A 16,827-nucleotide genomic window follows, 5' to 3' on the forward strand; every position below is an offset into this window, starting at 1 on the left:
GGCTGATTCTCAGGCTGACCACCAGAGGGAGCCTGAGTTTCCCAATAGTTCCCTAGACCAGCAATATCCAGGGCACCACAGGAGGAGCTCTAGAGCTGCCTTGAGGACTGCTGAATCAGCCAGGCTAGAGCGTTGCCCAATCAGTATAAAACCAGCAGCTGTGTACAAGCAAGGAAGCAGGTTAGGGAGAAGGTTGGGACCTTTGCTCCCTGCGAGTCTCCTTGGGCCAGGCAAGAGCGAACCAGTTACACCCATGGAGGTGCAAGAGGCTGGAGATATCCTGGAAGAATCTGTAGCTGACCTGGAACTTCCAATGGAGACTAATAACCTGCCAGAAGAAATGAGCTTGGCTGAGGAAGCCATGGAAGTTGGTTTGTCCACCAGCTGTACCTGCTAACAATTGAAGAAACTGTGAGTGCATTTTTTTTTCAGCTTTCTTTATTGGAGGACTTTCTTTTTTTTTTTACTGTTTTGCATGTTTTGGTTGAAGCTGATAGTGCCTGAACTGAGGGAGAGGTTTGCTATTATCTGGGAGGGAAAATTTGAAGCCATTATAAGCTGAAATTAAAGCAAACCTGAGGCACTCTCCTTTTCCTGGCAGTGCAATGCTTGGCTGCCAGAGGCTTCCTTTTTGAAGCATTAACAATAGGGTACCCAGTGCCTTTTGCCCTATTGAGTTTTCAGTGTTTGTAAGGAACTGAATGCCCTGCTTAGGAGCAGGTTTAATTGATTGCTAAAGAAAGCATAAAGCCCAGTGAGGTGAAAAAAAAAAAAAAAAGTATTTTTTTTGTAATTTATGTTTGGACTGTTTAGTACTCTGCTGTGTGAACTTGGACTGACAATATTTTACTTTCCTGTTTTGGTAGGACTTCTAATAAGCCTGCCCTTATTACTCTGAGGAGAATAAAACCTGAATTTATTTTTTTCTTCTCTTTCTGAGCAAATTGTGGTTTATTTTGTTGTTTTACTCTTGGTGTCAGTCCATGCCTGCAGGGTGACTCCAGGCCGGGTCACACGCAGGTGTTCTCGTTTGTGTAGCCACTGTGTGGCGCTGTAGAGTCTTGCTCAGGCCACAGTCCCGGTTACATTATAGAATAGGCTTAAAGTATGAGCCATAACCAGTGTCTGTAGTACAAGGGTTCTTGAATCTGTCCTAGGGGTCCAGAGGGCAGTCAGGTTTTCAGGATATCCCTAATGAATATGCATAAGAGAGATTTGCATACCTGTCACCTCCATTATATGCAAATCTCTCTCATGCGTATTCATTAGGGATATTCTGAAAACCTGATTGGTTTCTGGACCTTTCTATGCTTCTATTTAAGATGCTATTAATATATATACCATAAGTCTGAGTATAATAAAGTCACAATACTCCTTTTAATGTTTTAGTTGAATAAATTTTGAAATTAGTTAACTATAGACTATCAGTACTAACTGCTAAACCTGAAATGTAAATATGATCACAATACACCCTGGAGTCCTTGAAATCATCAACTATTACAACTTTCTGATTACTTTGGAACTTCAGCTGATACTGGTAGACTTAGGTCAAGGTCATTTCTGCAACAATTTTGGTTAACCCTTCCCGGTCAGAAATAATGCATCTAATGAAAAGCCCGTCCATTGGAGAAAACATGTTAATTAATAACTGGACAGAGGCATCTGAGTTCAACCCTAGTAGATCTACTCCATAATTGTGCACATATAAAAGCAACTCAAAGCTCGTTCTTAGCACTTCTATTTTGACAACTATAGATGTGACTGTCTTTTATTTAAAGTTATCAATAATGTTAACTGTGTCTTTAATATGGGGACTAGTGGTGACATTATGCTGTTGTTTATGGCTCATTCTTGGCATAAGGAGACGGTAAGGAACATATTACTTTAGTTTATGCACACTTGTATGTTTCAGTGCTTACATATATACAGTAGTGTGGGATATTGAGTTAGTAATAGTTACTGTAGTTAATTGCTTTCTTGCAGTTAACTACTTTTTTCACTATCTCTATTACTATAATTACTTTTGAAGAGTAACTAGCACAATATGACATGACATGGAATAATTTGGTCAAACTTCCTTGAAATAAGCATCACATTGGGGTTATTCGCATTGGGGTTGTGCATAAGATGAATGTTTTACCTTTTCTTATTCCTTAAGGCTTTTACCATAAGCATTCCTGGATGTGATATCAGCAAAAGAAAAGCAATTAGTTACTCTACATATTACCTTGAAGAGTGGACTAACACAGCCACCATACAATTACTATTGTTTCTATAGCGCTGAAAGGCATACATAGTGCTGTACATTTAACATTCAATAGACAGTCCCTGCTCAAAAGAGCTTACAATCTAATTTGGACAGACAGAGATAGGACATTCCAGGTTGGGGAGTTTCTGGCAGAAGGAATAATACAATGGGTATAGAGGTATCTGACAGTGCTTGGGAGTTAAGAGTTGAAAGCAGCTTCAAAAATGTGGCCTTTCAGCTTGGATTTGACTACTGCTAGAGACAGGGCATGGCATATTGACACCTTTTTACTCTAAGCAGGTAACTGTAATAAGTAATCAATACTTTCCTATATGAATAATATAATTGCTGTAACTGATTAAGCTGAGAAATAGCTAGTAACTTTAATTACTTTTGAAGAGTAACTAGCACGATATTGCATATGAATTCTATTTAAGAACTTTCTCATCACATTTCCTATTTTTGAGATTTTTTTTCTGCACAAATTGTGTTTCATACGCTATGCACAAATAGGTAAAGATGTACACCAAGAGCAGGATGGGTAGAGTATTTTTATAAGAGTCATATAGCATCTATTGCAACAGTGTTTGGCATCAGCACAGGCTCTGCAGGACTCAGAGGTCATTTCAAAGCTTCTCCTTGTGAAAACAGCAGAATTTGCATGTGTAGATAGACCCCACGTGGAAAGGGGGATTTCAGAAAGCCGCATTTTATACACAGAGCGCCGGAACACAGAGATTTCAGAGAGGTGTGTTCTAGGTATAGTTAGGGTGGACTGAAAATTTACACATGTATTTTTCATTTTACAATGGGAATGCGTACATATTTAATATATTTTCCATGTCAGCTTTTGTGCCAGATCTTTTCAGCTAGGGCTTTAAATAAAGGTTTGAGGGAGTAATTTTCCTTATTCCCTTGTTGCTAATCTTTGCCAGAAAAGTTTTAAAGTATTTATGGTTTCCCCAGTAAATTGGCTGCATTTCTATCTGTAGGTTTCTAAAATCAGGACACTATACATACTCAGATCCAGTACCTATGAGTCAAAGTTGCAAAATCATGCTATCCACTTATAAATGCTAGCACGTATATGTGGATGTTGCCAGGTGATGGTGCTCTTTTTCTTTACATACATTTTTTATTTTTTTTAAATCAATGCCCTTGATGTATTTTTTAAAAGGGTCTATGTTTGGGCAGTGTTTTATAAACCAGCCCTGGACATTCCAAATACCCCTTGATGTGCTATGCAAAATGGGGCTTCAAGTCTGCCATTTCCTCTTTTCCAGGGATAATATCAAATTGTCTTGTAAAAGATCAAAGAAACAAACTTCCTAAGTAGAGGGAAGGAGAAACCATACACATTAATATTTGCAATTTTTGCTTCAGTTTGCTTGCCTTGCATCTTCAACCTGAGACTGCAGTTTCATTTGGACACTTCAGACAATTCTTGGAAAACCACACATTCCAGAAAAATAAATGGTGTGAATTCAGAACTGCAAGATTTTATGTAGAGGGGCAGGATGTTGATTAATAAACATTACTTTTTTGTTTTGGACTATAACTTGCAGACGTCTTGGCGAGCCTCCGGTTGAGAATGGTCTGATTCCATATCTAGGATGTGCTCTGCAGTTTGGTGCCAATCCCCTTGAGTTTCTCCGGGCAAGACAAAAGAAATATGGCCACATTTTCACCTGCAAAATCGCCGGCAAATATGTTCATTTCCTCACAGATCCCTTTTCATATCACTCTGTTATTCGCCAAGGAAAGCATTTCGACTGGAAAAAGTTTCACTTTTCCACTTCTGTAAAGGTAGCAGCTTTAAACGGTGATGTTATTTTGCACAGTTACAAAATAGAAGATGTAGTTGGTTCATTCTAGATTTGTCCATAAAGGTATGCGCTCTGTTTTCAAACAGTTTCCCAATCCTGCATCTATAACTGTTTGAAAACTAGTGCCTACTGTATGTCTGTAATCCATATACTGATTTTCCTATCTGGTTTTAAAAATATCTGTGTACCATGCAATTAATCAGACTTATGAGATGATTTTAGAAGGGTCAGGCACCATTTGCATGTGTAAAAAGCTGTTTATATATATGTGAAAACTGACGTGGACATTTAAGGGCTTCTTTTACGAAGCCGCGGTAGCGGTTTAATGCACGTAATAGCGTGTACTAAACTGCCAGCGGCGCTAGCCGCTACCGCCTCCTCTTGAGCAGGCGGTAGTTTTTCGGCTAGCGCAGGGGTTAGCGTGTGATAAAAAGTCACACGCATTAAAGCTGCTAACGCGGCTTCGTAAAAGGAGCCCTAAGTGGCACTTTTTAGAAAATCCAGCAATAGTGTCCATAGAGTTCTATTTTTTGAACTTTTTAGAAAAGGCATTACTTATATTTTTTAAGGGAATATATTCTGGATGTGGTATGGGTGGTTCTTCAAGTGTATGTGCGTCCTGTATTTTAAAACAATGATACACACATACCATGTTCTCTAAAGATTTCTGACATTGTACTTAAAACCACACATAATCCCTAGCTAACTGCTCATTTGAACTTGGGATTTATAGGGATGGTTGAGGGGGGAATAGCGCTAAACTCTCTGGAGTCTCAAACCACCTCAAAATACCAAAGGCTTGAGTTTTGGAGGTGGACTCCGTAATTGGTCCCCTTTGAATGTTCGATGACATTATATCGGTATATACTTCTATTGCACAGCTTGTGAACTGCATTGATTATTATTTTTTGGAATAAATATCGAACCTTTATCAACATCCACTGCTGCAGTTCATTACATCCATACAGACACAGCCTGTCAGCTACACCAACTCTACCATCTGACATTTTCATCAGAATATACTTGGTCCACTCAAGTTTACCAGCTCCACTTCTGTTGTTGTTTTGTGGTTTCTCCATAAGTGGACTTTTGAGGTTTCTTTTGTTTGTGGCAATGTCTGGGCACTAGCGCTGAATATCCGGGTTCATGCGGCTGTTTCTTTTGCAGTTCAGTGTGAAATTCAACACTTAACCATCTAACGACACTGCATAAAGATAGGGCTGACTTTTATGCGGTCTAATTTGACCACTAAACTTATGAGAGATTCTAAGCTCTCTGGGAACAGGAAAGTGCCTTCTATAACTGAACTATCATTGAAACTATCATTACATTACATTATATTAGAGACTTCTATTCCGCCTGTACCTTGCAGTTCTAAGCGGATTACAATTGAAGATGGCTGGACATTTCCAGGAAGTTACAAATTTTAGGGAAAGATACATAGAGAGGCTAGGATAAAGAGATGGGGTTAGATACATAGTGGAGGCTAAGAGGGTAAATTTAAGGAAGGGGGAACATTTGAGGAAACTTGTAGGGAGGGAGGAGATTAGGGTTGGTTATGTGATGGAGTATCATTGGAAAGATATACTGTAAGCTAAATACAAATAAATAAACTATCTTGATAATTATAACCCAGGATTGGGATTGAGCAATAGGGTGTACCTTACTAAGCTTGTTTTCCCTAGTCACATAGAATGGGAAAAATCTTTAGCTACTCAAACTCATAGAGTACCTTATCACAGATATATTAAATATAGGGGCAATATTGTAAATCACTTATGAGGTCAGTATTGCATGCTGACCACATATGTATGTGCTTCTCTTCAAATTTTCTGGTCTGCTAATGGATAAATTTTAGACAGACAATTCAATCTCGACCCAGAATTTATCCTTTCACAGTTTGGTGGGTGTTTTGGGTATAGGGCCATAGAAGCCAACCCTTTAAAATGATTGGGAGTGTGGTGTGTGCTAAACACAATACAAATTCCCTTCCCAGGATACAACACAAATTACTCTTCCCTTGTTTAAAGCTGGCTCCTACGGACAGAGCCTAAATTTATTTGGAGATCAGCAATATTCAGTGGATGTAAAAGCAGGCCAAAGTTATTCAGTAGTCCAACTTATATAAATCGGTTGAAATTCCACATAAACATATACAGTTTACCTGTGTTCCTGGTGGTCTAGGACAGGGGTCTGCAACCTTTAAGACATAAAGAGCCACTTGGACCCGTTTTCGAAAAAAAAAAAAAACTTGGAGCCGCAAAACCATTATAAAACAAATCTAACACTGTATATATTGTTTCTTATCTTAATGCTATATACAGGATCACTAAATTGAAAATAAAATCATTTTTCCTACCTTTGCTATTTGGTGATTTCATGAGTCTCTGGTTGCACTTTCTTCTTCTAACTGTGCATCCAATCTTTCTTCCTTTCTTTCAGCCTCCTGTATGTTTCCTCTCCTCCAGACCTCATTCTCTCCCCCAACTTTTTCTTTCTGTCTCCCTGTTCCCCCTTCTTTCTGTCTCCGTGCCGTCCCCCAAGCCACTCGGTTTGCTGCCACCGCAATCGGGGAACAGCCCCCAAGCCACCGCCGTCCCAAGCTTTCCCTGCAGAAGTGTTGCGCTGACCAGCATTCCGCTCCCTGACGTCAATTCTGACGTAGGAGAGGAAGTTCCGGGCCAACAAGGCATTTCTCCTCATTCCATCCAGCCTGAGCCCCATCTCTCCTTGATCCAGCATTTCCCTTCTGTGTCTGTCAGAATTACCATTCCACCTATTTTCCAGCATCACCCTTCTTTGTGTCCATCTCACCTATATCCCTATCTCACCACTTTTTCAGAATCTTCATTTGTCTCTGTCCTTATCTTTACGCCATGTTCACCATTTGCCCTTTCAATGTCTTTATCTCCCCCCACACACTTTTTCAGCATTACTTCTATGTCTCTATTTCACCTCCTCTTCACGTCCCCTCTGTATCTCTATCCTTATTCAGTAGGTCCTGCTTACCCTTTCTCTTCTTTGTGTCACTATCTCCATTTTCAGCTTTCCCCCCTTTTCCTTTGTTACTGCACCCTGTAGCTAGAATCTTTCCACCCTCCCTCCACTCCGGCCCAGCCCAGTATGAAATATTTCCTTTTGTTTCCCTCCCCTCTCTCTTTCTCTCTCTCTTCTCCTCCCTCACCCACGAGTCCTTCTACCTGCACCTGGCAACACCCCCCTGCTCCACGGCTCTCTTCAGCAACTTGTCAGCAGCGGTGATCAAGACAAGCTACCGACATCGAGGCCTTCCCTCTACGAGTCCCGCCTTTGTGGAAAAAGGAAGTTGAAACAAGCGGGACTCGCAGAGGGTAGGCCCCGACGTCAGAAGCTTGTGTCGATCGCTGCTGCTGAGTTGCCGAAGAGAGCCGCGGAGCAGGGGATGTGGCCGGAAGCAGGTAGAAGGGAGAGGGAGATAGGAAGGCTGTAGATCTCCGGAGCATGACACCGACCCCGGTCAGGATGATTTCTTTTTCAGGCGTGCACCTTACAAGTCCAGCGTCGCGGGGGAATTAGCCATGCTGAGCAGTGAGCTCAGCACTACACAGATGAAAGCCTTGCTTGCTGATTGGTCCGGCGGGGCGGGGCCGCCGGACCAATCAGCAAGCAAGGCTTTCATCTGTGTATGTGCTGAGCTCACTGCTCAGCATGGCTATTTCCCGCCGCGACGCCGGACTTAAGCTGCATGCCTGCGTGACACACTACCGGAGCCGCAGCAAAGGAGGAAAAGAGCCGCATGCGGCTCTGGAGCCGCAGGTTGCCGACCCCCGGTCTAGGAAGAAACAGGAGCAACGTCACTTGCTGCTGCCCAGCATGGCCTACTTATCAAAATGGCTGCTACAATCTCTAGTGGCAGCCTTAGGGTTCTCTAAGACAGTGGTTCCCAACCCTGTCCTGGAGGAACACCAGGCCAATTGGGTTTTCAGGCTAGCCCTAATGAATATGCATGAAGCAAATTTGCATGCCTATCACTTCCATCATATGCAAATCTTTCTCATGCATATTCATTAGGGCTAGCCTGAAAACCCGATTAGCCTGGTGTTCCTCCAGGACAGGGTTGGGAATCACTGCTCTAAGAACTGCTGTATCCAGGGCAGGATTAATTCTTTGAGAGTCCCTAGGCACACAAGTACACTGGGCTCACTGCCCCGCCCCCATTTATTTACTTCTTTATTTCCACTTGTATTTCTTTTTTTCTGTTATTTTAAAATTCAGAACAAACAACAAAGATGACCATACCAGTGCAAGTATACAGTTTTTCTTCTATGCAACCTCCAAACATCTCTGAAAAAATCTTACTTCTTTTCCTTTCCACCTACTTGCCCAAGACTTAAACTTTGAACCCTTTCCATACGTATATAAAAGTGTACTGCAACCTTGATTCATCATCAGGTGGGATTTCCATATGATTTCACACTTCCCACTAAACAGAGGCAAGTTAAATGCACAATACCATACAATGACAAAACAATACAATAACATTTTAAACTCCCACATCCATTTGCATAGCAGGATGTTAATTAGTTCACTTTAGTAAACTGGGATTTGTGGCAGTATTGAAGAAATAAATCTAAAACATTTATTAAACTATAATTGCAAAACCGTTGGCCTAAAAACAATATTCATAAGAAACTTTATAGTAACTTCTTCCTTTTCTCCTGGAAAACTCTTCAATGATGTTGTCAAAATCCATACAAAGTGACAGCAGACTGAAGGTGGGTTGAAACGTGGGAAGTTCAAGAGCAGCCTCTGTAAATAGCAGCTTTACTTTATTACAGCAGTCAAAACATGTCCAGTGATGATTTAGGCTTCTTTTGAACCTTCTTGTCCTGACACACACTTTCAAAATTCCCCTTATAGGAAGTAAAACCATTGTGGTAAACCAGTTCTACACAGTCCTTGCTAGGATATTAGGAACAGTAAACCCAGTTCTTGGAGCTATATTCCGATCATTGGAAGGTCTAATGAACTTCTAGAAAGCAATGAAACCTACCTCTTCCAATAATCCAATCACAGTCTTTGAACTCATATATAGACTAAGCAATGATCATATGCATAACCAAATAACGCTACAAATGAATCTTCAATCTATAAACCAAAGTCAGTAGTCATAATCTACAAACTAAGCTAACTTGTTATGCTAGACTGCTTACATGTCAAACTCATTCTGGACATCAATCAGGTCTACAACTAGAATTTTTCACATTGTTCAAATGCATTGTAAAGCAGTAATATTATCCGAAACATAAGTCTATATTAATAACCAAGTTTGCAACTCCTCTCAACTGCTTCATTCTGTGTTGTCCAACTGTAACCCACATATATGTATAAACAACCGAATCTGTAACTCCTCTAGTACATTCCACTCCATGTGTGTTAACTTGTAATGAAACAACAAGGCAAACGGTCCACCAAAGAATCCAACTTGGAACAAAAGAAGATTGACAGACAATAAGGAGATTCAAATCAGGTGTATTCAAGGTGCTCCCAAGAATCATGCCTAATGCGTTTCGCCAAACAAGGATGGTCAACGCTAACAGAAAACCATGTCTTTCATACACACATCACAGAACCACAAAAGCATGAAAGAGATTTTTAGCGCTTGCTGCCGCGCTGAATATTCTGTGCTCATAGGAACTCTGACCATCAGAGCAGCACAGAACATTCAGTATGCCGGCTGGTGCTACAAACCTCTACAAACCAAAGGAAAGGTACAATTTAGGGGGTGAAGAACTTATGTGTATGACATAAGAGCGGAACTTGGGTGTGATTGTATGTGATGATCTTAAGGTAACCAAACAGGTTGAAAAGGTGACAGCGAAAGCTAGAAGGATGCTAGGGTGCTTAGGAAGAGGTATGGCCAGTAGGGAAAAGGAAGTATTGATGCCCCTGTATAAGACTAGTGAGACCTCATTTAGAATATTGTGTGTAATTCTGGATACTTTCAAAAAGATATAAAAAGGATGGAGTCTGTCCAGAGGAAGGCTACTAAAATGATGTGTGGTCTTCATCATAAGGCATATGGGGACAGACTTAAAGATTTCAATATGTATATTTTGGAGGAAAGGGGAGATATGATAGAGACGTTTAAATACCTACATGGTGTAAATGCGCAAGAGTTGAGTCATTTGAAAGGAGAGGGCATAGGATGAAGTTGAAAGGTGATAGGCTCAGGAGTAATCTAAGGAAATACTTTTTTAGAGAAAGGGTAGTGGATGCATGAAACGATCTCCCAGAGGAGGTGATGGAGACAGAGACTGTGATTTCAAGAAAGTGTGAGATAGACACATGGGATCTCTTAGAGAGAGGAAGAGATAATGGTTACTGTGGATGGGCAGATTGGATGGGCCATTTGGCCTCTATCTGTCATCATGTTTCTATGTTTCTTCCGCTCATAGAAATATGTATACAAAAACTGAACCATAAAGAAGCCAGGCTCTGCATACAATGCAACAGCACAGAAAGAGTGGTTCATATTTCCAAATACTGTACAAAATATAAAGATAGCAGATATAAATTTGAAAAAAGAGAAATAACAAATCACTTTACAAATTAACAAATAAAAATAAAACAAAAAATGGAAATAAGATAATACTATTTTATTGGACTAATACATGCTTTAATTAGTAACCTCATTCCTCAGGTCAATAAAGTATGCTGTTATAGTATCCTGTCCTGACCTGAGGAAGGAGAATTTGGTCTCTGAAAGTTAGTCAAAAATGTATTAAAATTGGTCCAATATAAGATCACCATATTTCTATTTATAAACATTTATCAACACAGCTACAATACTACTTTATCCTAATACAAAAAAATAGAATTGTTTTCTACCTTTGTCATCTGGTTTGTGGTTTCCTCATCTTCTTGTCATTTCTTCCATCTAGTCTGCCCATTCCAGAAACTGTCTGTCTCCCTCCCATCTCTCCTCCTGCCCCCCCCCCCAAAAAAAAAAAAAAATATTAGGTCTGACATCCATCTTCTTCCCTCTGTTCCCCTCATGTTCTGGCATCTCTCTCCTTCCATCTCTCCTTCCCTACCCCTGTGGTTTTTGCATCTCTCTCTTCTCATTTCCTCCACTCAGATCTGATAGCTCTGCTCCTTTCCCCTTCCCCCCATGCTCTGGCATCTCTCTCTCTCTCCTCTCTCTTCCCTTTCCTTTTCTTCCTTGGTTTTCCTTTTCTATTTTCTGCCTCCATCTAAATTAAATTATTTCTTATTATTCAGTCCTGTTTCCCTATTTTTACTGTGTCTACCCACAGCTTGCCATCCCTCTCCTTCACCCCTTCAGTATCTCACTAACCCTGTCCTCTTCTCCCCATCCAGCATATGCCCTTTTTCTTTATCCCTGCCTACCATCCAGCATATGTTCTCTTTCTCCACTTCCATTCAGCATCTGCTTTCCCCTCTCTCCACTCCTAACTGACATCCAACATCTGCTACCTGCTCTCTCTCCCTTCACCCCACTTCCATCATCTGCCCACTTCTCTCTATCCCTCCAACCCAATTTTATCAAATATCCAGCCCCCTTCTCTCTCTCTCCCTCCACCCCAATTCCATTGAGTTATCATGCCCCCTCACCGCTGTTGCTGCTTTCCCACATGCTCCTGACAGCTCAAGATAATAAACTTGAAGCAATACGTAACCTTTTCCCCTAGTTGGCCCATCCCCCTCTCTTCCCCTCATCTTCACAGTCACCTTTCTGTTTCAAAATTGATTTTTTCTTTTTCTAAAAGGCCCCGGCAACAATGGCAACCATTTTCTTGCACCTGGCTGCTTGGCCCAAAGCTTTCCCTTTGACGCAAGCCACCCAGGTGGAAACAGGAAGTTGCATCAGAGGGGAAACTTTGGGCCGAGCTGCCGCTTGCAAGAGAATGGTTGTCGTCAATGCCAGTGCCCATCTGAAAAAGAAAACATGAATTTTGAAATGTAAAGATGACCGCGAAGGTGAGGGGAAGGGAGGGAGATGGGCCAACTAGGAGAAGAAATGCCTGGACTTTGGGGACCCCGGAGCTGTGGGGTCCAGGGCAGCTGCTCTGTTTGCCTTCCCCTAAAAATGGCCCTAAAGCACCACACCAATGGGTCCCCCTGACATTTTCGGGCCTGAGGCACTTGCCTACTAGGCCTACCCTTTAATCCAGCCCTGGCTGTACCAGAAGTACTCATAGTACTTGAAGTACTATGGGACTGCTGCTAGAAGTCACAGTAGTCATTTTGATGAGAAGCCCTTGTTAGGAACAAGTGGTCATTGCTTCTTCCCATTTTTCTTAGACCAGGAATTCACAAAGATAGGCCTGCAGGAGCCTAAAGGGCTGGAGGGCTGGGAGAGCTGGGGCCTGGGACCAGCTTAGATTTTCTTTGGGGGATATATCAAGTTCTGGGGAGGGGGGCTCAGAAAAGGGAGGGGGGGCACTGGGCCTTATTGGCCACCACATGGAGGTTAACCAGGCACCGGCCGATATTCAGAACGGTTCCTGGTTAACCTCACCACATAAAGTTAGGACAGCCTTATTTCTATCCTCTTTATGAAGTTATTAAGCTGGTTAGCAGACTGAATGTTGACACTAGGTTGATGCTTTGCCCAAACTTCACCCCCAGCCTGAACCTAATCTTGCCAGTTAGAGATTGGCCAGTTAGCAGCACTATTCAGGGGCACTATCTGGTTAACTGCTGCTGAATTTCCCACTTAACCTTCTCTCCTGGCTATTTAAATTGCTTTAAATATCTACTCAGCCAGCAGGCCTACATTAAACAGACAGCAGTGGTGGAAGACAGTAATCAATACATATATACGATTCCACTGACTTTACATATAGCAATGCTGAATATAAATGCTTTTTAAATGCCATGACTTGCATTCATATTACAATGCTTTCCAACGCTGCAGAAACTTTCCCCCTTTGAAACCATGTGTGGAAGCTGATTATATATCAAAGGGTAACTTAAAGTTACTTACATAATCCTGCAGACCAATATGAACTAAAAGTTGTAAAATGTTGGCTAGCTGTTAATATCCATTTCTCATAGAGTATGTCAGTGGTTCCTAAACCTGTCCTGGGGACTCCCTTTCAGTCATGTTTTCAGGATAGCCACAATGAATATTCATGAGACCAAGTTTGCATGCACAACTCTACTGCATGCAGATTTCTCATATGAATACTCACTATGAATATCCTCAAAACCTGACTAGCGGGGGGAGCCCCCAGGCAGTGGCATAATGAGGGTGAGCGGTGCTCGGGGCAGTGGAGCCCCTCCCCCACCCTCTTCCCCGCTCCTTCCTCATACCTTTTTAACTTTGGCGCGAGTAGCCACCAACTTACTGCCTGTGACGGTGCTCTCTGATGTCACTTCCTAGGCACAGGTCCCGGAAGTGACATCAGAGAGAGCGCCAAAGCCAATTTGGGCAACCAATTGGTGGCTGCTTGCTTCAAAGTTAAAAAGGTATGGGGGAAGGGAAGGGGCACGCGCAAAGCAACGCCCCGAGCAAGATGGTACCTGGAGTGAACCACTCCCCCACCTTACTACGTCACTGCCCCCAGGACAGGTTTGGGAACCACTGGAGTATATTGTATATTCAATGGTTTAGAATTAATCTGATATTATTTTTTTATTACTAGAGAATGAGAGTACAGTAGGATGGTTACATCTGCTATCATTTCAGCTTTTCAATGATCACTTTCTTTATTAAGATGATCTCATCTTTTATTTAAACCTTTAAAATTGTAATAATGTATGTAGAGGGCCATTTTCGATATGACATCCAAATCTGAGTTTAGATGTTTTGTGGAAGATGCACAAAAAATCTAGTACCAAACATGGCCATTTCCAAAACTGCAGAACATCTATTTTTTTTTTTTTCCCGAAAATGGCCATTTATCAAATGTGCATCAATGGTTCAAAAAGTTAGAGGCGCATCTAACCTTTTTGAACCATTTTCAAAAAAACACGTCCAAAAGAAAAATGCACAAAACAAGTCAATGGAATGCAGGAGGGGCCAGCATTTTTAGTAGACTAGCTACACAAGACAACCCAACAGAGCAGTGGGGCACCTTAGAGGGCACTGCAGTGAACATCACTTAATAGTTCTCAGGTACACATCTCACCATAACCCCCTCATATTGTGTGGTGAGCCCACCAAAACCCACTCAAAACCTACTGAACCCAACCATACACCACCAATACGTAGTCTTTATGCCTGCAGGTATCTTCTATATATAGGTACAATGTCATTTGGAAAACTCACATATTTCACAATAAGCAGTTAGAATGGGATATGGGGTTGAGTCCCCATCTCTATAGTTGACTACACTGCCTACTAAGCTACTCCAGGAACCTGCTTGCTGCTCTACTAAGACTGGCCATAACATCTGCAGCTATTATACAGGCAGGTACTGTATGTACTGTTTCATTCACATCTTGGGTGGGGGGAGGGGGGGCAGTGACCATTGGGGGAGTTTTGGGGGGTAATGTTTACATCCCTCTAGTGGTTATTGGTCAATTTGGGCATCCTTTTTGCAAACAGAGCTAGCCCCAAATGTCTAAATCGGGGGTCTCAAAGTCCCTCCTTGAGGGCCGCAATCCAGTCGGGTTTTCAGGATTTCCCCAATGAATATGCATGAGATCTATGTGCATGCACTGCTTTCAATGCATATTCATTGGGGAAATCCTGAAAACCCAACTGGATTGCGGCCCTCAAGGAGGGACTTTGAGATTCCTGGTCTAAATTGTGCCCTGGTTCAAGTCATAAGCCTGCCCTAGTTCTATCCATACCATGCCTCTAACATGCCCTCATGCGATTTAGATAAACTACTGATCAACAGCATAGAAATTCGTCTAGAAAATAGGTTTTGAAAATAGCAAATAGGAAGGGTTTGGCAAGAAAAACATCGATCTGCTCTTTTATGCCACTTGTAGGATGTTTTTCTCTTTTGAAAATGTCTGTCTGTCATATATTACACATATATATAGATGTAGATAGATATACAGTAATAGAAATTTAAAAGAATGTATCATGTATCACGAGTCATATTACAAGTCTTCAGTGTTTAACACTAAATATTTTTGATGACAGGCTTTTGGACATGGAAGCATGGATCCCAATGATGGAAATACCACAGAAAATTTGCATGAAACTTTCGTAAAAACATTGCAGGGTGATTCTTTGAGCAACCTTATTGAGGCCATGATGGAAAACCTTCAGCATGCCATGCTCCAATCAAATGCACTTAAAGTGAATTCTCAAGACTGGTTCACTGATGGGCTCTATGCTTTCTGTTACCGGGTGATGTTTGAAGCCGGCTACTTAACTCTGTTTGGGAAAGAGCTCAACTCTCCAAAAGAGAAGAACTTTGCAAGGCAAGAAGCCCAAAGAGCTCTTATCCTCAATGCCCTTGAGAACTTCAAAGAATTTGATAAGATTTTCCCAGCTCTTGTAGCAGGTCTACCAATTCATGTATTCAAGAATGCCTACAGCGCACGAGAGAATCTGGCAAAGGGCCTTCTGCATGAGAATCTTAGAAAACGGGACAACGTCTCTGACCTCATCTCTCTAAGGATGTTTTTGAACGATACTCTTTCCACCTTTGATGATATGGGCAAAGCAAAAACCCATTTAGCTTTACTATGGGCTTCACAGGCTAATACACTACCTGCTACTTTTTGGAGTTTATTTTATCTCATTAGGTAAAATTTTTAAAAAAAATTTCTATCATTGTATACTTAAAGGAGTAGTTACAAAGCTACAATAAGATAATGCATTTACTGCAGCACTATTTACTATGGGAGTCACTAAACTGATTACCACTTTTACCCCCTTTTTACTAAACCACAATAGCAGGCATTAGCACGGAGCCGTGCTGAATGCTCTGCGCTGCTCCCGACTTTCATAGAGTTCCTATGAGCATCGGGAGCAGCACAGCATTTAGTGCAGCTCCCTGCACTAATAACTGCTATCGCTGTTTAGTAGAAGGGGGGGGGGGTGGATTAGTGACTCCTACAGTAAATATAAATTTGCATTGCTCAAGCTGGGAACATCACACATTCCTGGCTGTAGTAACACAGATAGCAGGCTCAAAGTCAGGCCCACTCTCTCTTAAGTGTTATATAATCTGCTGCAATCTCACCCCCTGACATCCTCCTCTGATGTCCCAGTCATAGATTTCTTTGCAAAATAGTGGCAGATTACTATCACAATGAGAGTATCTATAAAGGGTCAAGTAGATGTCTATTCTTAACCTAGTTAAAAAGAAATATGGGTGCCTATGTTTATACAATAGTAGGGGTAAACCAGCAGAAATAATGACTACATCGATGCCATGATCATTTACGGATTTTTGTGAGCAGATATAAATTTATATTTATATAATATGCAGAGTCATGAGTATTTTATAAAGAACATCTACAATTTGTATCCCTGTCCACACTCTGCCCAAACACAACCCCAGAACATGCCTATATGTGGTTCATGTAAAAATAAACATCGTCTTGGTACTGTGGGGTAGATTCAAGAAAGGGTGCTTAACACCCCCCCCCCCCCACACACACACACACACACACACTTTTATAAAAACGCAATAGCGGTTTGTATCGCAGACCAGAACGCTGAATGTTCTGCGCTGTTCCAGACACTTATAGAGTTCCTATGAGCGTCAGGAGCAGCACAGAGCATTCAGCATGCCGGCCTGTGCTAAAAACCGCTTCTGTGGTTTTGTAAAATGG

The 16,827-nt window shown here is 41.6% G+C and overlaps 1 protein-coding gene across 1 annotated transcript in view; it reads left to right on the forward strand.

The window, feature by feature from the left end:
• Nucleotides 1-253: 253 nt before the first annotated feature.
• LOC117354824 (cytochrome P450 7A1) overlaps nucleotides 254-16,827 on the forward strand; it is a 31,866-nt gene continuing 15,292 nt past the window's right edge. The window contains exons 1-5 of the mRNA XM_033932800.1: nucleotides 254-371; nucleotides 1,779-1,867; nucleotides 2,833-2,996; nucleotides 3,814-4,054; nucleotides 15,182-15,792. Of these exons, the coding sequence (XP_033788691.1) occupies nucleotides 254-371; nucleotides 1,779-1,867; nucleotides 2,833-2,996; nucleotides 3,814-4,054; nucleotides 15,182-15,792 (1,223 nt within the window). The remainder of the gene's footprint in view (nucleotides 372-1,778; nucleotides 1,868-2,832; nucleotides 2,997-3,813; nucleotides 4,055-15,181; nucleotides 15,793-16,827) is intronic.

The sequence above is a fragment of the Geotrypetes seraphini genome, chromosome 2 (assembly GCF_902459505.1).
Source record: "Geotrypetes seraphini chromosome 2, aGeoSer1.1, whole genome shotgun sequence".
NCBI lineage: Eukaryota > Metazoa > Chordata > Amphibia > Gymnophiona > Dermophiidae > Geotrypetes > Geotrypetes seraphini.